Source organism: Callithrix jacchus, chromosome 22, assembly GCF_049354715.1.
Source record: "Callithrix jacchus isolate 240 chromosome 22, calJac240_pri, whole genome shotgun sequence".
NCBI lineage: Eukaryota > Metazoa > Chordata > Mammalia > Primates > Cebidae > Callithrix > Callithrix jacchus.
The window spans coordinates 42,658,389-42,683,833 of NC_133523.1; the positions used below are offsets into that span (position 1 = coordinate 42,658,389).

A 25,445-nucleotide genomic window follows, 5' to 3' on the forward strand; every position below is an offset into this window, starting at 1 on the left:
GGAGAAGGGCCTCTGAAGAAGGCCGCAGGTAGGGATAAAGGGGAGCCTCACTTTACAGCCTGGATACTGCCCTGTTCCGATATAATTTTTTCGTATCGACAAAAGATATAGGTGTACTCTTTGAAAGATTTATTTATTTATTTTATTTACTTATTTGAGACGGAGTTTTGCTTTTGTTGCCCGGCTGGAGTGCAATGGCACGATCTCGGCTCACCACAATCTCCGCCTTCTGGGTTCAAGCCATTCTCCTGCCTCAGCCTCCCGAGTAGCTGTAATTACAGGCATGCGCCACCATGCCTGGCTAATTTTGTATTTTTAGTAGAGACGGATTTCACCATGTTGGTCAGGCTGGTCTCGAACTGCCTACCTCAGGTGATCTGCCCGCCTCGGTCTCCCAAAGTGCTGGGATTACAGGCCTGAGCCACCGCGCCCCGCCTGAAATTCTTTAAGAGGTAAAAACACACACAATTCACCAGGGCTCCTTCCAGTCCCTTATCATCTGAGAAGCCTAAAATTTACCAATCCTGCACTCATCAATGAGCCTCAAAGAACAATCCCCAGCGCAGGGTTTTCTGGTTATCCCTCCACGAGTATCTCCCCAGCATCAGGACCGCAGAGGCAGAGTTCGCCAATCACAGCCCTTCAGGATGCCTCGGACCTCTTGCAATTCAAACGTGCGCTACTGTCCCTCTGTCTCTGTGCCCCCAATATCTGCGGGTTACTGTGGCACTAAAATCAGGTACCCCCTTTTTAAATTTTTTATTTTTTAAGTATTCTGACCCTTTAATAGCATTGTTTTAGGATAACTCCCCTCGCCTTGTGGGGAGGCTTAGGACGGGCGGGTGCAATCCTCGAAGGGGAATCTCAGCGACCATGGAGGGCACCGTCCACATGCAGTCGGTAGTTGGGGCCTCGGCAGCGCCTCTCGGGGTGCCGGGGGTCCCTGTTGCCCCTTAGTGCCCTGTGGGTCAAGGGCGCAGTAGCTCACGCCTGTAATCCCAGCACTTTGGGAAGTCGAGGCTGGTGGATCACTTGAGGTCAGGAGTTCAAGACCAGCCTGGCCAACATGGTGAAACGCCATCTCTACTAAAAACACAGAAACTACCCGGGCGTGCTGGCGGGCGCCCGTAATCCCAGCTACTCGGGAGACTGAGGCAGGAGAATCGCTTGAACCCAGGAGACGGAAGTGGCGGAGAGCCGAGATCACACCACTGCGCTCCAGCCAGGGTGACAGAGCGAGACTCTATCTCAAATTAAAAAAAAAAAATTGGGTCCCTCGGCCATTGTTCTCGGCAATCGTACCCTGGGACACTCTGTCTCCAAATTCCACCCCCACAATGTCCCCAGGCCCTGTCCCCGGGCCACTGTCCCGCCAACCCTAACAGCCACAGGCCGGAGCAGCCAAACCGCGGGACCCTTCCCCCGCAGGGCGTCGCCCTGTTTTTCTGCGATCTGCCCCGGTCCTCCAGCACCACCCGCCAGGCCCGGGCTGCAGGGGCGGTGCCCAAGGACAGCTCCCGTCCCCGCCGCGGCCAATCAGCGGTTGCTGCACACGCCCCCCCGCCGCAGCCAATCCGCAGCAGCCCTGCAGCTCCACCCCTCACCTGGGGGACGCCAGCGCGCTCTGGCCTGCGCCCCTCCGGCATCCAGTCGGGCAGTCTGCGCCCCCTAGTGCCCGCAGACCCCAAACCCAGGAGTTTCAGCCCCTTCTCCCTCTGATCCAGATGTCTGAACGCCCCACTTTCTCTTCCCTCTGGATGTTTCGTGCCAGCCACCTTCCTATTCCACAGGCACGGAGCGCAAAACTCCTTTCCCCCGAGGGCCAGGAATAAGGAGGAGAGCCTTTTGCGTCTCCTCCTCCATTATCTCCTAATTAGCGCTTAATTTACTCTCCCCTGCGGGCTTTTAATTAGTGCGCTGGTGAGGCCAAATCGCTCTACCTTTCCCAGGAGCTCCTGGCGACAGCGACAGGGCGAGCAACATCAGGCACCTGCCTGCTGCAAGACCTGGGTTCGGGGGCGCGGGGAGCTGCAGTCCTTCAGAGTCGAGGCCACGTGTGGGCCTGGGGTGCAGGGCCAAGTGGGCAGAAGGACTCGTCCAGAGGGTGGGAAATAAATATAAACGATGTCCTCCTCCTTCTGGCTGCAAATCGCTTTTATGGGAACTTTCAGGGTGACCTGGCACCTTCCTAAGCAGGCTTCTAGTCTAACGCTTGGGAGCTGCATCTGATACAGGTTGGGTTTGGGGTGGGAGAGTCCCTAGGAAGGCGGCCCCAAGGAGAAATGTGGGAAATCAGGAAGGGATATCAGGGGCGTCCACGGGGGTGCCCCGCCTGGCCTTGCGCCCGAACCCCAGCTCTGCACCCCCCGTCACGAACAGCTCAATGCCAGTGCAGAAGTTGGCTTCAGAGGCCAGGAACACTGCTGCCGCCCCCACCTCAGCGGGCTGGCCCATGCGGCCCAGTGGCTGGAGAGAAAAGAGGGAGGAAAGAGGTCAAGGGTCAAGAGGAGCCCCACTTGATCGCCATGCCCCCACCCCCAAGCCACCTTCTACCACCTGGATCTGAACCCCACTCCTACCTGGGCCAGCGTGCCCTCTAGGATTGTGGCCCTAGGGTCTGGCGTTGAGGCTGCCAGCTCCTCCCACAGTGGAGTCCAGATGTTTCCTGGGGAGATACTGGGGGAAGGGAGAGAGGATCAAAGAAATCTGTCTCCAATCACTTGGGATCACTGCCAGTCACCCCAGTTCCCCCGGAGGCTCTCGCCCGCTCAGAGCAGCTCACCAGTTGACTCGGACACCATAAGGACTTTCATCCAAGGCCAAGGCTTTGGTCATGGCTGTTACTGCCCCCTGCAGAAAACAGAGCGGAGAAGAAGTTGAGTTCCTGGGAGATGCGGCCCCTGCCATCCATTGTCTCCTGCCAGCCAGTGGGGGCATCAGAATGGGGAAGTCATGCTTTCCTTGAAGGCTGCCTTCAGAGGCACCAGACTCAGTTTCTTGGGAGAAACTTGGCATAGAAATCTGTCATAGGGTTGCCAGGTGCGGTGGCTCATGCCTGTAATCCCAGCACTTTGGGAGGCCGAGGCAAGTGGATGACGAGGTCAAGAAATGAAGACCATCCTGGTCAACATGGTGAAACCCCATCTCTACTAAAAATACAAAAGATTAGCTGGGCATGGTGGCGCGTGCCTGTAATCCCAGCTACTCAGGAGGCTGAGGCAGGAGAATTGCCTGAACCCAGGAGGCGGAGGTTGTGGTGAGCCGAGATCGCGCCATTGCACTCCAGCCTGGGTAACGAGCGAAACTCCATCTCAAAAAAAAAAAAAAAGAAAGAAAGAAATCTGTCATAGGAAGGTCGAGTGCGGTGGCTCACATCTGTAATCCCAGCCCTTTGGGAGGCTGAGGTGGATGGATCACTTGCGGTCAGGAGTTCAAGACCAGCCTGGCCAATATAGTGAAACCCTGTCTCTACTAAAAATACAAAAATTAGCCAGACATGGTGGTACATGCCTGTAATCCCAGCTACTGGGAAGGCTGAGGCAGGAGAATCACTTGAACCCATGAGGCAGAGGTTGCAGTGAGCTGAGATCATGCCACTACAGCCTGGGCAAGAGTGAGACCCTGTCTCAAAAAAAAAAAAAGAAAGAAAGAAAGAAAAGGGCTGGGCATGGTGGTTCACGCCTGTAATCCCAGCACTTTTCGAGGCCAAGGCGAGTGAATCAGTTGAGGTCAGGAGTTCAAGACCAATCTGACCAACATGGAAAAACCCCACTCTAGTAAACATACAACATTAGCTGGGTATGGTGGCAGGCACCTGTAATCCCAGCTCCTCGGGAGGCTGAGGCCGGAGAATCGCTTGAACCTGAGAGGCAGAGGTTTCGGTGAGCCGAGATCATATCACTGCACACCACTGCCTGGGCAACAGAGCAAGACTCCGTCTCAAAAAAAAAAAAAGAGAGAGAGAGAGAGAGAAATGAAAAGAAAAGAAGGGTTGGGCGTGGTGGTTTAACGCCTGTAATTCCAGCACTTTGGGAGGCCTCAGTGGGCAGATCATCTGAGGTCAGGAGTTCAAGACCTCAGATCTTGAACGGTGAAACTTCATCCCTATGAAAAATACACAATTAGCTGGACGTGGTGGCGCATGCCTGTAATCCCAGCCACTGGAGAGACTGAGGCAGGAGAATCTCTTGAAGCCAGTGGGCAGAGGCTGCAGTGAGCTGAGATCGCTCCATTGCACTCCAACCTGGACCACAAGAGCAAAACTCCATCTCAAAAGAGAGAGAGAGAGAGAGAAAAGGAAGGAAGGAAGGAAGGAAGGAAGGAAGGAAGGAAGGAAGGAAGGAAGGAAGGAAGGAAGGAAGGAAGGAAGGAAGGAAGGAAACAAAGAAAGAAACAAAGAAAGAAAATGAAAAGACAAAAATCTGCTATAGGCAGTTACAGCTGGGTGCTGAATCTGGGAGTTGAGTGTGAGACTCTCTCTAGGGATCTTGCTAGGTCCGGCTCCGTAGGTGTCTGGACTCAAAGCCAAGTCCCACGGGAAGGAGTAGGGAGGGAAAGAAGGGGTAGGGGCTGTTGTACCTTACTGGCCACGTAGGGAACGGCCTGGGCCTGGCCGATCGCCCCCACCAGGCTGGAGATGTTGATGATGTTCCCCTGGCTCTTCCGCAGGTGGGGGAGGGCAAGCTAGGGAGACAAGAGGCCAAGTAAACCGCAGGAGCCCTGAAACAGCCCCAGGCATCCTGAAGTCTGGGATGACGGCCTTCTCTCCGGCATGTTCCTAGTTTATCTCAGTGACTGCTAGAGACAGCATCTAACATAAACCCCTCTCTGATTTGCCCTGCGGTCGCTGGGTCTCAGCACTCAAGGAGTCTCTCCTTGTCGGGAAGGGATTTCTCTCTTCTCCTGGGTGTCTGATTCTGTCTCTCTCTGTTCCCCTCTCCCTGGGTCTTTGTATGTTACTCAATTCCTGTCTTTATCAAGTCAGGAAAATCGATGAGAGATCCAGAAGGCTGCACATTTTTCAAAAATGGGAGGAAGATCTTTTCCAGTGAAGTCTCTGTGGCCCAGTCTGGAGTACAGCGGCAATGCTGGTAGCTCACTGCAGCCTCAAACTCCTGGGCTCAAGCAATCCTCCCTGCCTGGCCCCCTGAAGTGTTGGGATTACAGGCATGAGCCATCACGCCCAGCCAGGAGGTTCTTTTATCTATTGGGGGGAAGATGGTTTCTATGAGGCCCTAATGAAAGGCACTCTGGACCAGGCACAGCGTCTCACGTCTGTAATCCCGCAGTTTGGGAGGCGGGTGGATCACCTGAGGTCAGGAGTTTGAGACCAGCCAGGCCAACAGGATGAAATCCCATCTCTACTAAAAATACAAAATTAAGCCAGGCACGGTGGTGCATGCCTGGATTCTCAGCTACTGAGCAGGAGAATCGCTTGAAACCAGGAGGCAGAGGCTGTAGTGAGCTGAGAAGGCGTCACTGCACTCCAGCCTGGGCAACAGAGTGAGACTCCATCTAAAAAAAAAAAAAAAAGAAAGAAATGCACTATTTCCTGCCACCTTCTCTCCTGCAACTCAATTCCCTGGCCACCTGGGAGGTCCCTAAATAAACACACACACACACACACACACACACACACACTCTCTCTCTCTCTCTCTCTCTCTGTTATGTGTGTGTTCATTGACTACACATGACCTTGGATAAACTCAAACTCTATTTTTCATCTCGCTTGCCTTGGGCAGCTGAGCTGGCCTAGCAAGGCCTGTCCCTGCCACTTAAGACCAGCTGATACAAGGCGGCACCCCAGCAGCTTCTCAGAGCGGGAATCTAAATCAGCTCCCTGTGCAGTTCCCACCACCAACTCTTTCTTATTTATTTATCTATTTTTTTTTAAGAGACGGGGTCTTGCTATGTTGCCCAGGCTGGAATGCAGTGGCTATTCACAGGCACGCACCCACTACTATCAGCACGGGAGTTTTGACCTGCTCCATTTCCGACCTCGGCAGGGTCACCCCTCCTTAGGCAACCTGGTCCTCTGCTCCCGGGAGGTCACCATACTGATGCCGAACTTAGTTCGGACACCTGATCGGCATAGCGCACTACAGCCCAGAACTCTAGGGCTCAAGCGATCCTCCCACCTCAGCCTCCCGAGTAGCTGGGACTACAGGCACAGGCCACCGTGCCCGGCGTTTTTTTTTTTAATTGTTGTTCCGACATTTTGTTCAACCACTGACTCTTTCAAGCCTTCTCCACTCCCCACCACAATGGCCTCCGCCCTTTTCTGTGCTGTATCTTCAGACCCACCCTGCGTGTTCCAACCTCAGGGCCTTTGCATTTGCTGTTCCCTCTGCCTGGAGCACCTTTTCCTGACAGAGCCACGTGACCCACTCCTAGGGTCTCTGGCCATCCCAGTTTGCCCAGGACTCTGAAGGGTTTCTGGGGACCTGGTACTCTCAGTCCACGGTGTCAATGCTAAACAGGGACTGTCCTCGGTAAACACCCTCCCTCAGCTCCTTCAAACCCTGATCCAAGGTCACCTCCTCAGCGAGGCCTTCCCTGGCCATACTGTTTAAAACTGCAGGCCGGGCTCAGTGGCTCACATCTGTAATCCTTGCACTTTGGGAAGCTGAGGAGGGAGGATTGCTTGAGCCCAGGTGTTTGAGACCAGCCTAAGCAACTTAGCAAGACCCTGTCTTTCTTTTTCTTCTTTTTTCTTTTCCTTTTTATACAGTCTTGTTCTGTCACCAGGCTGGAGTGCAGTGGCGCGATCTCAGCTCACTGCCGCCTCCACTTCCCAGGTTCAAGCGATTCTCCTGCCTCATCCTCCCAAGTAGCTGGGACTACAGGTGTGTGCCCCCACACCAGAATAATTTTGTTGTTGTTGTTTTGTTTTTTGTTTTTTAAAAGGAGTCTCATGCTCTCACCCAGGCTGGAGTATAGTGACTCTATCTCAGCTCACCACAACCTCCACCTCCTGGGTTCAAGCAATTCTCTGCCTCAGCCTCTGCAGTAGCTGGGATTACAGGCATGTGCCACCACACCCAGCTAATTTTTGTAATTTTAGTAGAGACAAGGTTTTACAATGTTGGCCAGGCTGGTCTTGAACTCCTGACCTCGTGATCCACCAGCCTTGGCCTCCCAAAGTGCTGGGATTACAGGCGTGAGCCACTATGCCTGGTCCCAAAAAATAAAATAATAAAATAAAACTGCAGTCCCCCTACTCCTGGGCCCCCTTCCCTCTTCCGGATGTCTTTTCTCTGTGGTACACACTCCCTTCTGACAGATCATATACATTTTATTTATTTGTTCACATTCTGTCTCTCCCACCAGGATGCAGAAACCTATGAGGGCTGGTCGAGATTTCTTATTTTGTTTCTTTCCCAGCACTACGGCTCCTGGCACATAGCACATGCTGCATAAATATCCTTTGAGTAAATTAATAAGTGAATGAATGAATGAATGAATGAATGAACTGAAGGCCTGGTATGTGTCCAGCCCTGTCCTCAGCAATTAGCTCATTTCATCCCTCTAATATTCTCCTGAACCTACAAGAAGGAGGTACAGCTGGTAGGGAGCAGTGGCTCATGCCTGTAATCCCTGTACTTTGGGAGGCTGAGGCCGGAGGATCACCTGAAGTCTGGAGTTAGAGACCAGCCTGACCAACATGGTGAAACCCCATCTCTACTAAAAATACAAAATTAGCTGGGCATGGTGGTGCATGCCTGTAATCCCAGCTGCTTGGGAGGCTGAGGCAAGAGAATCACTTGAACCTGGGAGGTGGAGTTTGCAATGAGCTGATATCAAATCATTGCACTCCAGCCTGGGTGACAAGAGTAAATGTGTGTATCAGAAAAAAAAAAAGAAGGAGGAAGAGGAGGATTAGGAGGTACAGCTGAGAGTCCCATTTTACAAGCCAGGAGACTGCATGGAGGGATGACTGATGCCCACAGAGCATCACCTGACACCAGACAGAGTCAGTATTTGCTGCTGGACAGGCTGAGGCCCAAACACATAAACGAACAAGAATTTCCAACAACCCCAAGTGTTGGCCCAGCGCAGTGGCTCGCGTCTGTCATCACAGCACTTTGGGAGGCCGAGGCAGGTGGATCACCTGGGATCATCAGGAGTTCAAGACCAGCCTCGCCAACATGGCAAAACTCCATCCTTACTAAAAGTTGAAAAAATTAGCCGGGCGTGGTGTTGGGTGCCTGTAGTCCCAGCTGCTTGGGAGGCTGAAGTAGGAGAATCGCTTGAACCCAGGAGGCGGAGGTTGCAGTGAGCCGAGATTACACCATTGCACTCCAGTCTGGGCAAAAAGGACAAAATTCCATCTCAAAAAAAAAAAAAATTCTCACAACTCTAAGTATTAAGAACTTTAGGCCAGGTGCAGTGGCTCATGCCTGTAATCCCAGCACTTTGGGAGGTTGAGATGGACAGATCACTTAAGGTCAGGAGTTCAAGACAAGCCTGGTCAACATAGTGAAACCCTATCTCTACTAAAAATACAAAAATTAGCCGGGCATGATGGTACATGCCTGTAATCGCAGCTACTTTGGAGACTGAGGCAGGAGAATCACTTGAACCAGACAGGCTGAGGTTGCAGTGAGCCGCGATCGTGCCACTGTACTCCAGCCTGGGCAACAGAGCGAGATTTCATCTCAAAAAAAGAAAAGAAAAACCATGCTCTTATGAGCATGAACGATGTGGGCATTGGCCAGCCCCTGGCCTCCTCCTCAGGGAACCCCCTCGCCCTCGCCTCCTCTTACTCCCACCTGCCTTACAGCCCACCCTCCCTCCCTCCCAGTGCTCACCCCACCCCACCCTGTTGCGTTTCTCCCTGTCTGTGTACCTGCCTGCGCTTTAATCTCCTCCCCCACCTGACCCTGCAAACGTGAGACTTCAGGACTGAGATACGGTTCTTGCCACCCTCACCCCAGCACCAGGCACACAGCTGGAGCTCAATAAATATTTGTCCCACACTCCCTGAGTGTCTTTCCCCCACACCCCTCAAGGTCGCTAGGTACCTGCTCTACGTCAAGGACCCACTGGGGGCCAGGCACAGTGGCGGGTGCCTGTAATATCAGCACTTTGGGAGACAGAGCTGGGAGGATTGCTTCAGTCCAGAAGTTCAAGGCCAACCTGGGCAACATACTGAGCCCCCAGCTGTCGCTGTTGAGACAGTTTCGCTCTGTCACCCAGATTGCAGTGCAATAGTGCGATCTCGACTCACTGCAACCTCCGCCTCCCAGGTTCAAGTGATTATCCTGCCTCAGCCTCCCAAGTAGCTGGGATTACAGGTGCGAGCCATCTCGTGCAGCCCAAATGCAATCAACTCCTAATACTGGTTGTCCCACTCACATGCTTGGCTCTCAGGCTTGTCCCTCACACCTACAGGAGCCAGAGCTTAGGATCAGCTAATAATATTAAGAGGATCACATCGCTCCTGTGCTCAAATACCTTCTGTAGCTCCCTCTTGCTCTTGAGATAAAGACCAGAGGCTGGGTGCAGTGGCTCACGCCTGTAATCCCAGCACTTTGGGAGGCCGAGGTGGGCGGATCACGAGGTCGGGAGTTCGAGACCAGCCTGGCCAACATGGTGAAACCACGTCTCTACTAAAAATATAAAAACTTAACTTTAACTGGGCATGGTGGCAGGCACCTGTAATCCCAGCTACTTGGGAGGCTGAGGCAGGAGAATTGCTTGAACCCAGGAGGCAGAGGTTGCGGTGAGCCGAGATCGCACCACTACACTCCAGCCTGGGTGACAGAGCGAGTCTCTGTCTCCAAAAAAAAAAAAGAAAAAGAAAAAGACCAGATGCCTCATCATGGCCTTCAAGGCCCTTGACTGACCTGGTCCCTGCCCCAGTCTCTTCCTGCACCATCTTATTCTCTCACTGGGCCCAGCTGGCAGCAGCACCAAACCTGTCTCGCCGCCAGGCCCTTGCCCTGCCATCTCTTCCTCTACCCGCTCCACTGGTCAATGCTCCTCAGCTTTCATTACTTACAGGAAGCCTGGCTGCACTCCCTGAACGGGCCAGCCTCCAGGTCACAGTGTCCCAGAACCAAACCCATCCCCCTCCTAAAGCAAAACACTCTTCTGAACTCATGCCTCTGTCGGCTAAGTCACACCTGGCTGCCCAGGGCTGTGAACTCCCAGGGCTGTGTCCCATAAGGACAGAGCCCATATGGACCTGGCTTCCTGCCATATCTCCAGCACATATAACACTGCCTGGGCCAGGTGCAGTGGCTCACATCTGTAATCCCAGCCCCCCGGGAGGCTGAGGTGGGAAGATTGCTTGAGCCCAGGAGTTTGAGACCAGCCTTGACAACATGGTGGGAAACCCATCTCTACAAAAATACGAAAAGTAGCCAGGCACGGTGGCTCATGCCTATAATCCCAACACGTTGGAAAGATGAGGCGGTGGATCACCTGAGTTCAGGAGCTCAAGACCAGCCTGACCAACATGGAGAAACCCCATCTCTACTAAAAATATACAATTAGCCAGGCGTGGTGGTGCATGCCTGTAATCCCAGCTACTAGGGAGACTGAGGCAGGAGAATAGCTTGAACCTGGGAGGTGGAGGTTGCGGTGAGCAGAAATCACACTAGTGCACTCCAGCCTCGGCAACAAGAGCAAAACTTCATCTCAAAAAATAAAAATGAATAAATAAATATCCTTTTTTTTTTTGAGATGGAGTTTCGCTCTTGTTACCCAGGCTGGAGTGCAATGGCGTAATCTCGGCTCACCGCAACCTCTGCCTCCTGGGTTCAGGCAATTCTCCTGCCTCAGCCTCCTGAGTAGCTGGGATTACAGGCACGTGCCACCATGCCCAGCTAATTTTTTGTATTTTTAGTAGAGACGGGGTTTCACCATGTTGACCAGGATGGTCTCGATCTCTTGACCTCGTGATCCACCCATCTCGGCCTCCCAAAGTGCTGGAATTACAGGCGTGAGCCACCGCGTCCGGCATAAATATCCTTAATCCTGCCCTTGTTTTCTCTAGCCTAAGGAGTCACAAATTTTGGCTTGTATCAGAATCTACCAGGAAGGTCAAATACCTGGCGATTCTAATTCAAAGGATCTGGGTAGGAGTCCCAGAATCAAAATTTAAAGAGCTCCCAGAGTCACGTGGCTGAGAGAAAAGGAAAAAAAAAGAATTTCTTTTTATTATTATTATTTTTTAAGACGGAGTTTCACTATTGTTGCCCAGGCTGGAGTGCAATGGCACAATCTCAGCTCACTGCAACCTCTGCCTCCTGGGTTCAAGCGATTCTCCTGCCTCAGCCTCCCAAGTAGCAGGCATTACAGGCATGTGCCACCATACCTGGCTAATTTTTTGTATTTTTAGTAGAGACAGGGTTTCTCCATGTTGGTCAGGCTGGTCTTGAACTCCTGACCTTGTGATCCACCTGCCTCAGCCTCCCAAAGTGCTGGGATTACAGGCGTGAGCCACCGCGCCCGGCATAAAAAAAGAACTTCTAAGGGATTTTGATGGTGATGATGGTGAAGTGAGGATAATGATGATGATAATGGTGATGATGATGATGGTGGTGGTGGTATGATGGTGATAATGGTGGTGATGAGATGCTAATTGTGAGGATGGTGATGGTGGTGATGGTGATGCTGATGGTGTTGATGATGATTGTGGTGCTGATGGTGTTGATGGTGATTGTAGTAATGATGATGGTGATGGTGGTGATGGTGATGCTGATGGTGTTGATGGTGATTGTGGTAATGATGATGGTGATGGTGGTGATGGTGATGCTGATGGTGTTGATGATGATTGTGGTGCTGATGGTGTTGATGGTGATTGTGGTAATGATGATGGTGATGGTGGCGATGGTGATGCTGATGGTGTTGATGATGATTGTGGTGCTGATGGTGTTGATGGTGATTGTGGTAATGATGATGGTGATGGTGGCGATGGTGATGCTGATGGTGTTGATGGTGATTGTGGTAATGATGATGGTGATGGTGGCGATGGTGATGCTGATGGTGTTGATGGTGATTGTGGTAATGATGTAATGATGATGGTGATGGTGATGGTAACAATGGTGGTGATGGTGGTGCTGATGGTGGTGATTGTGGTAAATGTGATGATGGTGATGGTGATGACTGTGGTAATGACAGTGATGATGGTGGTGATGGTGATAGTGAAGATGGTGATGATGGTGATGGTGATGATGATGGTGTTGATGGTGATGCTGAAAATGGTAATGGTGAGAATGATGGTAATGATGAGGGTGATGATGATGGTGATGTTGGTAATGGTAATGATGGTATTGATGGCGATGGTGATGGTGAAAATGGTGATGGTGAGGATGATGGTGAGAATGATGGTAATGATGAGGGTGATAACGATGGTAAGGTTGGGAATGGTAATGATGGTGGTGGTGATGGTGTTAATGGTGATGATTGGTGTTGATGGTGTTGGTGGTGATGGTGAGGATGATAGAACGATGGCGACGCTGGTAACAAAGGTAACAATGGTGATGGAAATAATGGTGATAATGGCAGCGACACAAGTGTTCACAAGATTTCTTTGCAACAAGTGCATGAACAAGCAGACCAAAAGTCTTTGCCCTCTCAGGAAAACCAAATGCAATATGCAGATGTTGTTGGGATCCTGGTATGAACAAATCAGCTATAATAAAACATGTGGGAACTTCTGGGTGTATTCGAATGGAGTTAAGTATGAGACGGTTTTAAGAAGTTTCTGTTTAGGCCACGTTTGGTGGCTCATGCCAGTAATCCAAGCACTTTGGGAGGCCAGCGTGGGCAGATCGCCTGAGGTCAGCAGTTTGAGACCAGCCTGGCCAACATGGTGAAACCCCATCTCTAAAAAAAGAAAAAAGAAAAAAAAAGAAATTTCTGTTGATTTTATTAGGTAATATAATGGCATTTTTGTTAAGTAAAAAGGGCCTGAGCCTGGGCAAAATGGTGAGGCCCTGTCTCTACAAATAATATAAGATTGGCTGGGCATGGGTGCACTCCAGCCTGGGCGACAGAGCGAGACTCCATCTCAAAAATATAAAAATAAATAAAAATAAAAATATTAAACATTGAACCACAAGGAAAAGTCAAGAAAAAAGAAAGAAAGAAGGAAAGGCCAGGTGTGGAGGCTCGTGCCTGCAATCCTAACATTTTAGGAGGCGAGACAGGAAGATAGTTTGAACTCAGGACTTCAAGACAAGCCTGGGCAACATAGCAAGACCTCCTCTCTACTAAAACTAAAAAAAAAAATTAGTCGGGTGCTGTGGCATGTGCCTGTAGTCCCAGCTACTCAGAAGGCTGAGAGGTTGAGGTGGGAGGATCCCTTGAGCCCAAGAGTTCAAGACCTCAGTGAGCTGTGGTGCTAGCGCTGCACTCCAGCCTGGGGGACAGAGCGAGATCCCGCCTCAAAAGAAGAATAGACAGGAGAAGGAGGAGGAAGAGAAGGCAAAGGAGAAGGAGCAGGAAGAAGGAGGAGGAGGAGGAGGAAGAGGAGAAGGAAGAGGAAGAGGAAGAAGAGGAGGAGGAGAAGGAAAAGGAGAAGGAGCAGGAAGGAGGAGGAGGAGGAAGAGGAAGAAGAGGAGGAGGAGGAGAAGGAAAAGGAGAAGGAGGACAAGAGGAGGAGGAGGAGGGGAGGGAGGGAAAGGGAGGTGAAGGGAGGGGAGGGGAAGGGAGAGGACAGAACAGTGGGAGCCTCGGTATACAGGACTTCTCTGTACTATTCTAGGAATATTTTGTAAGTCTTTTTTTTTTTTTTTTTTTGAGATGGAGTTTCGCTCTTGTTACCCAGGCTGGAGTGCAATGGCGCGATCTCGGCTCACCGCAACCTGTGCCTCCTGGGTTCAGACAATTCTCCTCCCTCAGCCTCCCGAGTACGTGGGACTACAGGCACGCGCCACCACGCCCAGCTAATTTTTTGTATTTTTAGTAGAGAAGGGGTTTCACCATGTTGACCAGCATGGTCTCGATCTCTTGACCTCGTGATCCACCCGCCTCGGCCTCCCAAAGTGCTGGGATTACAGGCGTGAGCCACCACGCCCGGCCTGTAAGTCTTAAATTATGTCTAAATAAAAATAAAAAGCAGTCTAATACATTGCTGGTATGGTGCGTATGAAGTTCCTACCGATAAAATTGTATGATCTGGGCTGGGCGCAGTGGCTCACGCCTATAATCCCAGCACTCTGGGAGGCCGAGGCTGGTGGATCACCTGAGGTGAGGAGTTGGAGACCAGCCTGGCCAACAGGGTGAAACCCTGTCTCTACTAAAAATACAAAAATTAGCCAGGCGTGGTGGCACATGCCTGTGGCCACAGCTACTCAGGAGGCTGAGGCAGGAGAATTGCTTGAACCTGTGGGGTGGAGGTGGCAGTGAGCTGAGATGGCGCCACTGCCCTGAAGCCCAGGCAAAAGAGCGAGACACCCTCTCAAAAAAAAAAAAAAAAAATTGTATGATCTGGGCGGTGGGGGCGGCAGGAGGCAATGGGTAGAGCAAGTTGATTTTGCTTTGTTTTGTTTGAGGCAATGTCTTACACCGTTGCCCAGGCCGGAGTGCAGCGGCAAAATCATAGCTCCCTACAGCCTCAACCTCCTGGGCTCAAGTGATCCTCCCTCCTCAGCCTCTGGAGTGGCTGAGACTACAGTTGTGTGCCACCATGTCTGGCTAATTTTGTTTACTGTTGGTTGAAGTGGGGTCTGGCTATGTTGCCCAGGCTGGTCTCGAGCTCCTGAGCACAAGGGACTTTCCCACCTCATCCTCCCAAAGTGCTGAGATTACAGCATAATAAATATCATAAGGACTTCGTGGGTATTTCGTCTACTCTCATTCAATCCTCAGAACAACTCTGTCATGATCGGCCCCATTGCAGAGGTGAGAAAACGGAGGAGCAGCAATGTTGAATTACTTGCCTGACGTTGCAGGTAGGAAGTGGCAGAGAATTTAGGCAAATAAGCCACTTATTTTTTCTGCCTCCCTGCCCCACGGGTCCTGTTTACCAACTTGGTCAACTTTCTAAGAGAAATGAGAAATTTGGTGGTTTATGTGAAATCTCTGTCTTGTGAAATGTTGACAATGAATGAAGAAATATAGGCTGGGCATGGTAGCTCCAACCTGTAATCCTAGCCAAGGATTTGGGTGGCCAAGGCAGGCAGGCCGCAATAGCTCAGTAGTTAGAGGCTGGGCACGGGGGCTCACGCCTGTAATCCCAGAACTTTGGGAGCCTGAGGTGGGTGAATCATAAGGTCAGGAGTTCGAGATCATCCCGGCCAACATAATGAAATCCTGTTTCTATTAAAAATACAAAAATTAATCAAATGTGGTGGCGGGCACCTGTAATCCCAGCTACTTGGGAGGCTGAGGCAGCAGAATTGCTTGAACCCGGGATGCAGAGGCTGCAGTGAACAGAGATGGCACCACTGCACTCCACCTGAAGCTTCCTGGAGCAAAACTCCATCTCAAAACAAAAGACTTTGTCTCAAAAAAAAAAAAAAAGAGTTTGAGACCTGTTTGAACAACATAGTGAGACCCCCACCCCTACAAAAAAATACGAAACTCAGCCGAGTATGGTGGTGGGCACCTGTAGTTTCAGGTCCTCGGGAGGCTGAGGAAGGAGAATTGTTTGAGCCCAGATGGTTGAGCCGAGATCGCGCCACTGCACTCCAGCCCAGGTGATGGAGCAAGACTGTATCAAAAAAAAAAAAAAAAAAAAAAAAGAACAGACACAGTGGCTCATGCCTGTAATCCCAGCACTTTGGGAGGCCAAGGCAGGTGGATCTCCTGAGGTCAGAAGTTCAAGACTGGCCTGGCTAACGTGGTGTGGCAAAACCCCGTCTCTATTAAAAATACAAATATTAGCTGGGCATGGTGTCGGGCACCTGTAATCCCAGCTATTCTGGAGGCTGAGGCAGAAGAATCACTTGGAGGCGGAAGTTGCAGTGAGCCAAGATCATGCCATTGCACTCCAGCCTGGGTAAGAAGAGCGAAACTCCATCTCAAAAAAAAATTTTAACAGAAGAAAAAGAAAAGACATATACATATGTCAGCTCTTCGTGGGCTGAGGTGTAGGTGTGTTCTATGCGTGCAGGTGTTTTCAGTGTTGGCTTAATCCTAGTAGGTCAGCACAAGTTTGGAAGTGGAGCCAGTGTTCACGGGTTCAGCAGGCCATTGCCCAGTGGCGAGGACATTTCACCTGGATCTCAGATCCAACCTCAGAGTCAGCACCTGAAGCTTCCTGGATGCTGGGCCCGGTCCCCAGGCCTCTCTCCTTTTTGCCTAGTCTTGCTCCCCTGAGCTCCTCCAGCCTCAAACTGGTCAGCTCCAAGCTGATGTCTCCAGATCTTCACCTTCATCCCAGACCCACGATCTCACAGCCCAGCACCCATCCCCACCAGGACGTCCACCCGGCATCTCACACTCAACAGCGCCCTCCCCAGGCTTTCCTGCCACAGCGAATGACAGCTCTGTCTGGTCAGTTGCTGGGGGTGGGGAGAACAAATAAATCTAAAACCCCACTCTTTTTTTTTTTAATGGAGTCTCAGTCTGTTGCCCAGACTAGAGTTCAGTGGCTGGATCTTGGCTCACTGCAACCTCCGCCTCCCGGGTTCAAGCAATTCTCCTGCCTCATCCTCATAAGAAGCTGGGATTACAGGTGCCCACCATGACACCTGGCTAATTTTTCTATTTTTAGTAGAGACGGTTTTGCCATGTTGCCCAGGCTGGTCTCAAACCCCTGACATCAGGTGATCCTCCCACCTCAGCCTCCCAAAGTGCTGGGATTACATGCATGAGCCACCGCGCCTGGCCTCTTTTTCCTTTCTTTCTTTCTTTCTTTTTTTTTTTGAGACAGGTTTGTCCAGGCTGTAGTGTAGTAACACAGTCAAGGCTCACTGCAGCCTCAACCTCCCGGGGCTCAGCCTCCTGAATAGCTGGAACTATAGGCAGGCACCAGCAGGCCCGGTTAATTTTGGTAATTTTCGTAGAGAGGGGTTTTGCCATGTTGCCCAGGCCAGTCTCAAACTCCTGAGCAAAAATGATCCACCTGCCTCAGCTTCTCAAAGTGTTGGGATTACAGGCATGGGCCACCTCGCCTGGCCATATCCCCGTATTTCCTCCACATCTTTGCATAGCATGTGTCACTCCCTGACATTTATATATCTATATTTATACTTACATATTTTTTGAGACAGGGTCTCACTTTGTTGCCAAGGCTGGAGGCCAGTGGTATGAGCATGGCTCACTGCAGACCTCGACCTCTTCAGCTCAAGCGATCCTCCCACCTTATCCCCACGAGGTGCTGGGATTCCAGTGTGAGCCACCACACCTGCCCCTAGATTCTACATTTACTTCCTCACTGTCTCCCACATGTGAACATCAACTCCCCGTGGACAGGGATTTTTGTCTGTCGTGTGTTCATAGCTGTATGCCCAGGGCACAGCACGTTGCTGGTGCCATATAAATATTTGTTGAGTTAATTAATTAAAAAGTGCTATGGGGAGAATAAACAAGATGTTATCGTAGGGAATGAATGTTTGCATTCAGCTGTTGTATAAACAAGGACATAGGGAAAGCCTTTGCCAGGAGGTGATATGTGTTCTTCTCTGCCTTTTTTTTTTTGAGACGGAGTTTTGCTGTTGTTACCCAGGTTGGAGTGCAATGGCATGATCTCGGCTCACCGCAACCTCCGCCTTCTGGGTTCAAGCAATTCTCCTGCCTCAGCCTCCCGAGTAGCTGAGACTACAGGCACGCACCACCATGCCCAGCTAGTTTTTGTATTTTTAGTAGAAACGGGGTTTCACCTCGTTGACCAGGATGGTCTCAATCTCTTGACCTCGTGATCCACCTGCCTCGGCCTCCCAAGGTGCTGGGATTACAGGCATGAGACACTGAGTCTGGCCAAGAATTTATTTAATACAGGAATGTGTCCCAGGCTGCAGGCTGAGGATCTTCTTCCTTTTTAATCTAGGAGGTTAGGCTGGGTGTGGTGGCAGAGGTTTCGGTGAGCGGAGATTGCGCCATTGCACTATAGCCTGGGCAATAACAGCAAGACTCCATCTCAAAAAATATATATTTAAAAAAATTTTTTAAAAAGAAACAAAATTGATTTGCAGTAGCTTTAAAAAATTTTATATATATATATATATATATATATATATATATATATATACGCACACACACACACACACACACACACACGAGATTATTAACATACGGGTTAATAATGTGTCCCTGGGCTGCAGGCTGAGGACCGTCTTCCTTTTTAATATAGGATTATTAATACAGGAGTGTGTCCAGGGCGGCAGGCTGAGGACCGTCTTCCTTTTTAATATAGGATTATTAATACAGGAGTGTGTCCAGGGCGGCAGGCTGAGGACCTGCTTCCTGGGACACACTTCCGGGTTGTCTTGGGGAGTGCGCCAGAAAGTAAAAAAAATGCTCAGGCCAGGCACAGTGGTTCATGCCTGTAATCCTAGCACTTTGGGAAGCCGAGGTGGAAGGATGGCTTGAGGCCAGGAGTTCCAGACCAGCCTGACCAACACAGCAAGACCCCAACTCTATAATAATAACGGAAAAGCCTCAAGTTTTTAAGAAAAATGGACGAATCAGGAGAGGCAGTGATTACAAAAGTTGTTCATCAGGAAATCTCCTTGGTACCAGATAATCTAGAGCCTGCATAGCATGTAGCCTCAAAAGGTAATTACTGAACGGGTACAGTAGCTCATGCCTATAATCCCAGCTTGAGGCCAGGAGTTCGAGACCAGCCTGAGCAACACAGCAACACAGCAAGACCCTGACTCTAAAAAAAGTTAAAAATCAGTCAGGCACAGACCACAGTGCCCCTGTGGTCCCAGCTACTCAGGAGGCTGATGCAAGAGAAGCACCTGAGCCAGGGGTTGGAGGCTGCTGTGAGCTATGATGGCACTCCAGCCTGAGTCCCTGTCTCTAAAAAGTCATTCAAATAAATTTTTAAAGTAAATTTTCCTAAAGTCCCTCTGAGCCAGGTGCAGTGGCTGGCACCTGTAATCCCAGCACTTTGGGAGGCCTGGGGCGGGAGGATCATTTGATCCCAGGAGTTTGAGACCAGCCCAGATAGCATAGTGAAACCCCACCTCCATTAAAAAATAAAAAATAAAAAGTTGTTAAAATCCCTTCTGGGCCTGATCTTGATAATGTAAAGGACTCTTCTTTCTCAATTAAAAAGGTTTATTTTTCATGCCTGTAATCCCAGCACTTTGGAAGGCTGAGGTGGGTGGATCATCAGGTCAGGAGTTCGAGACCATTCTGGCTAAAACAGTGAAACCCCCGTCTCTAAAAAATAATAATAATAAATAAAACAAAATAAAAAGGTTTATTTTCTTTCTCATTCCGCTTCCCAGCTCTCCCCCACTTTTTAAGACAAGGTCTCACTCTGTCAACCAGGCTGGAGTGCAGTGGCTCAATCACGGCTCACTGCAACCTCTGCCTCCCGTGTTGAAGCGAACCTCTCACCTCGGCCTCCCGAGTACCTGAGACCACAGACACACACTGTCATGCTCAGCTAATTTCTGTATTTTTTTTTTTTTTCCTGAGACGGAGTTTCGTTCTTGTTACCCAGGCTGGAGTGCAATGGCGTGATCTACGCTCACCGCAACCTCTGCCTCCTGGGTTCAGGCAATTCTCCCGCCTCAGTCTCCTGAGAAGCTGGGATTACAGGCACGCGCCACCGTGCCCCGCTAATTTTTTGTATTTTTAGTTGAGACGGGGTTTCACCATGTTGACCAGGATGGTCCCGATCTCTTGACCTCGTGATCCACCCGCCTCGGCCTCCCAAAGTGCTGGGATTACAGGTGTGAGCCACCGCGCCCGGCCTAATTTCTGCATTTTTTATAGAGACAAGGGTCTCACTATGTGGCCCAGGCTGGTCTCAGATTCCTGGGCTTAAGGGATCCTCTTGTCTCAGCCTCCCACAGTGCTGGGGTTACAGCCATGAGCTACTGCGTCTGGCATATTTACTATTTATTTACTTATTTTTGAGACTGAGTCTTGCGATGTTGTCCAGGCTGGAGTGCAGTGGTGTGAACATGGCTCACTGCACCCTTGACTTCCTGGGCTCAGACGATCCTCCCACCTCAGTCTCCTGAGTAGCTTCAACTACAAGAGGACCACCACGACCAACTCATTTTTTTTTTTTTTAAGACAGAGTCTCACTCTGTCATCCAGGCTGGAGTGTAGTGGTGTGATCTCGGCTCACTGCCACCTCCACCTCCTGGGTTCAAGTGATTCTCCTGCCTCAGCCTGCCGAGTAGCTGAGATTACAGGCGTGCACCACCATGCCCAGCTAATTTCTTGTGTTTTTAGTAGAGACGGGGTTTCACCGTGTTGGCCAGGCTAGTCTCGAACTCCCGATCTCATGATTCGCCCACCTTGGCCTCCCAAAGTGCTGGGATTACAGGCGTGGGCCACCACACCGGGCCATGCCCGACTAATTTTTTTAAACTTTTTAGAGACAGGGTTTCACTATGTTGCCCCAGCTGGTCTTGAATTTGTGACCTCAAGCGATCCTCCCTCAACGACCTCTGAAAGCACTGAGATTACAGGTGTTAGCTACTGTGCCTGCCCCTCCCACCATCACCACACCAGTTTGAAAGGTTCTATAATCCAGCTACTCAGGAGGCTGAGGCAGGAGAATCACTTGAACCCAGGAGGCAGAGGTTGCAGTGAGCCGAGATTGAGCCACTGCACTCCAGCCTGGGTGACAGAGCAAGACTCTGTCTTAAAAAAAAGAAAAAAAGAAAACTTAGTCGGGCATGGTGGTAACTCTTGTAGTCCTAGCTCCTCAGAAGGCTGAGGTGGGAGGATCGTTTGATCCCAGGAAGTCAAGGCTGCAGTGAGCCATGTTCACATCTAGCTTTTGCTGGATATAGAGACTTGCAGTCATTTATTTTCCTTTTGGATAAAAAAATTAAACTAAAGAACAGAAAATAGACAGCCAGCCGTGGTGGCTCAAGCCTGTAATCCCAGCACTTTGGAAGGCCGAGGCAAGCAGATCACTTGAGGTCAGGAGCATTGCTACCAAAAATTACAAAATTTAGCTAGGTTTTGTGGCCCGCACCTGTAACCTCAGCTACTCAGGAGGTTGAGGCATGAGAATTACTTGAACCCGGGAGGCGGAGGTTGCAGTGAGCCGAGATCGAGCCACTGCCCTCCAGCCTGGGCCACGGAGTGAGACCCTGTCTCCAAGAAACAAGCAAACACAAAGAATAAACATTCTTGCTCTTAGACAAAACACATCCCACAGTCCACCATCAGGAGGCTGCTGGAGCCTGGCGCAGGGTCGCCAGCCCTCACCTTGGTCAAGGTGTACATCCCCAGCACGTTCAGCTCCAGCAGCTGGCGGAATTCCTCGGTGGAGGTCTCCTCGGGCCGCTGTTGGAAGGGTGGGTCTAAAGTGGGGGTGAGAGAGAGAGAGGAAAAGTGAGGGGGGCCAGGCGTGGTGAATCACACCTGTAATCCCAGCACTTTGGGAGGCTGAGACAGGCAGATCACCTGAGGTCAAGAGTTCGAGACCAGCCTAACCAACATGGAGAAACTCCATCTCTACTAAAAATACAATATTAGCCAGGCGTGGTGGCACACGCCTGTAATCCCAGCACTCCAGAGGCTGAAGTAGGGGAATCACTTGAACACGAGAGGCGGAGGTTGCGGTGAGCCAAGATTGCACCATTGCACTCCAGCCTGGGCAACAAGAGTAAAACTCGGTCTCAAAAAAAAAAACAAAAAAAAAACAGGCAGGGTGCGGTGGCTCACACCTGTAATCCCTGCACTTTGGGAAGCCAAGGCAGATGGATCACGAAGTCAAGAGATCAAGACCAGCCTGGCCAAGATGGTGAAACCCTGTCTCTACTAAAAATACAAAAAATAGCCGGGCATGGTGGCACGTACCTGTGGTCCCAGCTACTCGGGAGGCTGAGGTGGAAGAATTGCTTGAACCCAGGAGGCAGAGGTTGCAGTGACTGAGATTATGCCACTGCACTCCAGCCTGGTGACAGAGCAAGACTCTGTCTCAAAAAAAAAAAACAAAGAGGGAAAGAAGGAAAGAGGGATGAGGCAGGAATCAGGGGCAGGAGAGGGGAAACTGAGGTACAAGAAACAGAGTTGGGGGCCAGGAGGTGGGGAATGGCCCTGGGGTCTCACAACTCACGGTGGCCAGCGTTGTTGACAACACAGTCCAGGCGGCCAAATCGGCGGATGGTCTCAGAAACCAGAGTCTGAGGAGGAAGGAAATTTTCTTTGATTTTTTCATTTTCTTGTTTTCTGTTTTTTGGTTTTGTTTTTTTTTTTTCCTCATTGCTCAGGCTGGAGTGCAGTGGCACGATCTTGGTTCACTGCAACCTCTGCCTCCCAGGTTCAAGTGATTCTCCTGCATCAGCCTCCTGAGTAGCTGCGACTACAGGTGGGCATCACCACAGCTGGCTAATTTTTTATATTTTTTAGTAGAGAGGGGGTGTCACCATGTTGGCCAGGCTGGTCTCGAACTCCTGACCTCAGGTGATCTGCCCACCTCAACCTCCCAAAGTGCTGGAATTACAGGCGCCACACCTTACCCAGGAAATGTCCTTTGAATGAGCAGTAGATGAGGTGTCCAGCCATAAGGCAGACAGGGCTGCCAAATGCAAGGCAGGAGGGGAAAGCTGGACTCCCAGCTCAGGGGACAAGAGCTAGAGGAAGAGGGAGTGCCGAGATCAGCAGACATGGCAGGCGAGTAGCAGACAGGAAGGAGACAGGGAGCTGGTCAGAGCCACAGTGCAGTCATCATTCCAAGGTCAGGGGGTGGGGGTTGACAAGGGTTCAGATAGAGAGTAGGAGACAGTTACCCAAGTGGGGCAGGAAACAGAGAGATACTGATTGAAAGGAAGAAATAGGGGCCGGGCACAGTGGCCCACACCTGTAATCCCAGCACTTTGGGAGGCTGATGTGGGTGGATCACCTGAGGTCAGGAGTTCGAGACTAACCTGGCCAACATGGTGAAACACTGTTGCTACTAAAAATACAAAAATTAGCTAGCTGTGGTGGCTGGCGCCTGTAATCCCAGCTTCTTGGGAGGGTGAGACAGGAGAATGGCTTGAACCCAGGAGGTGCAAGTTGCAGTGAACCGAGATGGCACCCCTACACTCCAGCCTGGGCAACAAAGAGCAAAACTCCCTCTCAAAAAAAAAAAAAAAGAAAGAAAATGAAAAGGAGGAAATCGGAACCCAGAAACAGAAACAAGGGAGAAAAATCGGTTACAGGCCAGGTGCGGTGGTTCACACCTGGAATTCCAACCCAGGAGGAGTTGGGAGCCTGGAATCCTGGGTCTGAGGGAGGAGGGGCTGGGGGCCCTTTGGGAGGCAGAGGTGAGCAGATTACCTGAGGTCAGGAGTTTGAGACTAGCCTGGCCAATATGGTGAAACCTTGTCTCTACTAAATATATAAAAATAAGCTGGGCATGGTGGCAAGCGCCTGCAATCCCAGCTACTTGGGAGGCTGAGGCAGGAGAATCTCTTGAACCCGGGAGGTGGAAGTTGCAGTGAATTGATATCACACCATTGCACTCCAGCCTGGGTGACATCTCCAAAAAAACAAAAGAGAAAGAAAAATCCGTTACAGTTGACCCACTTTGAGGGACTTTTTATTCATTTCCATTCACATGTCAGATGTGCTAAGAGCCTTGGAGAGGTGGGAGATGAGGAACACATGACCTGCTTGCCAATCACGGAAGACCTATGTGTGGAGTGACACTAGGTGGAAACCTCTGATGGGTCCAGTGGAGCCAGGAGAGGAAGGAAAAGGAGAGGGAACGGCATATGCGGATGCCTGGAGAACAAAGAACTGGCAATTAGTGGAGGCGTGGAGCAGGAGCAGGAACTGTGCTCACCCTCACGTCGTCTTCCCGAGTCACGTCACAAAGGATAAAGACAGCTCCAGGGAGCTCCCGCTCCAGCGCCCGGCCCCCAGACTCTGCAGTGAGAGAAGAGCTGGGAGCCTGGACCCCTGGGTCTGAGGCAGAAGGGGCTGGGGGCCTGGACCCCTGAATCTGAGGGAGGAGGGGCTAGGGGTCTGGACCCCTGGGTCTGAGGGAGGAGGGGCTGGGGGCCTGGACCCCTGAATCTGAGGGAAGAGGGGCTAGAGGTCTGGACCCCTGGGTCTGAGGGAGGAGGGGCTGGGGCCTGGACCCCTGAATCTGAGGGATGAGGGGCTGGGGCCAGGACTCCTGGGTCTGAGGGAGGAGGGGCTGGAGGCCTGGACCCCCTGAATCTGAGGGAGCAGCTGGGGCCTGGACCCCTGGGTCTGAGGGAAGAGGGCCGGGGTGAGGGCTGAGGGACCATCACTCACCATCCTTGTCGCAAACAACCACTTGGGCCCCGCTGTCCACTGAGAATAGGAAGGGAACAGGTGACCCTCCGAGCCTTGGGTCAAGCCTCTGCCGCCCTCTGGTGGCCACCTGGAGTGGGGTCGCTCTCCCTCTCCCCTCTCCTCGTGACCCCAGTCTCATGATCACCCTCAGGACAGAGGGCAGAGGGCAGAGCCCTTGACACATGCTCTCCCTGCCTGGCCAGGTTTCTGCTGAGGCTCCTGAGCCCCCGTTCGTGGGTTCCAGAGCCAGCCCCACGACTGCCAGAGCCATTCCCCAAGCCACTGGTATTGCAGCTTCACTAACAGACCCAGAGAAAGGGGGCCACTGCCCTCCGAGACCTCGCCAGACTCAGCCCCAGCCTACCGCGGCACGCGCTTACTTTAGCCTGCAAATGGGCTTTTGTAAGGTCAGAATCCCAGCTGTATTACTGGGGTCTCCATTTTCCGCCGCCATTGCCCAGCCCCCATCCTTCCCCAGCTCCCAGCGGCCAGACCCCGCTCACCGAACGCGCGGACGATCCCGGCTCCGATGCCGCGCGCGCCCCCGGTCACAACCACCACCTTCCCGGCGTAGCGCGTTCCCGTGGCCATCCCGTGTCCGTCGGTCTCTGTCCGTCTCTCTACTCTGCGCCTCTGTCTACCTCCAAAGCCCCGTGACAGCGTTGCATCAAACCATCAACAGGGGCTGGATCCTGGAAGTCCGGCCCCGGGGGGTGTTGCCAGGAAGGCTGGAAACCTGGGTTTGTCCCCAGTCCCTCCTCCCTCAGACACTCGCCTCCTCCCCCAGACTCAGGAATCCAGGAGCTCCAGGCCCTCCTTCCTCAGACACTCCCCTCCTCCCTCAGACTCAGGAATCCAGGAGCTCCAGTCCCTCCTCCCTCAGACACTCCCCTCCTCCCTAAGACCCCAGTCCCTCCTCCCTCAGATTCAGGGGGTCCAGGCCCCCAGCCCCTCCTCCCTCAGACTGAGGGATCAGCTTCTCCATCCCTTCCTCTCAGAGACCTGTAAGTCCAAGGCCCCTGTCCCCTCCTCTCTCAGGACCCAGGAGTCCACAACTCCGGCTCTGCCCATCAGAGACTCCAGCGCCACAA

The 25,445-nt window shown here is 51.5% G+C and overlaps 1 protein-coding gene across 1 annotated transcript; it reads right to left on the reverse strand.

Moving 5' to 3' along the window:
* Positions 1-114: 114 nt before the first annotated feature.
* HSD17B14 (hydroxysteroid 17-beta dehydrogenase 14) lies at positions 115-24,999 on the reverse strand. The gene is made up of 9 exons (XM_035284056.3): positions 24,858-24,999; positions 24,334-24,372; positions 23,876-23,958; positions 22,163-22,229; positions 21,310-21,404; positions 4,579-4,683; positions 2,783-2,850; positions 2,580-2,676; positions 115-2,466 (listed from the first exon to the last, which is right to left on the reverse strand). Exons 1-9 carry the CDS (start codon positions 24,943-24,945, stop codon positions 2,293-2,295), a joined length of 816 nt encoding a protein of 271 aa, XP_035139947.2. The 5' UTR covers positions 24,946-24,999; the 3' UTR covers positions 115-2,292.
* Between the last annotated feature and the right edge of the window lie 446 nt (positions 25,000-25,445).

Bases quoted from the DNA above. Each gene is read 5' to 3' on its own strand.
- HSD17B14 (XM_035284056.3), bottom strand. From the start codon at position 24,945: ATGGCCACGGGAACGCGCTACGCCGGGAAGGTGGTGGTTGTGACCGGG. The intron at 21,405-22,162 runs GTGAGTTGTGAG...CCCCCACTTTAG, and splicing joins TGTCAACAACGCTGGCCACC to ACCCACCCTTCCAACAGCGG. The intron at 4,684-21,309 runs GTGAGGGCTGGC...TTGTCTCCCTAG, and splicing joins GGATGTACACCTTGACCAAG to CTTGCCCTCCCCCACCTGCG.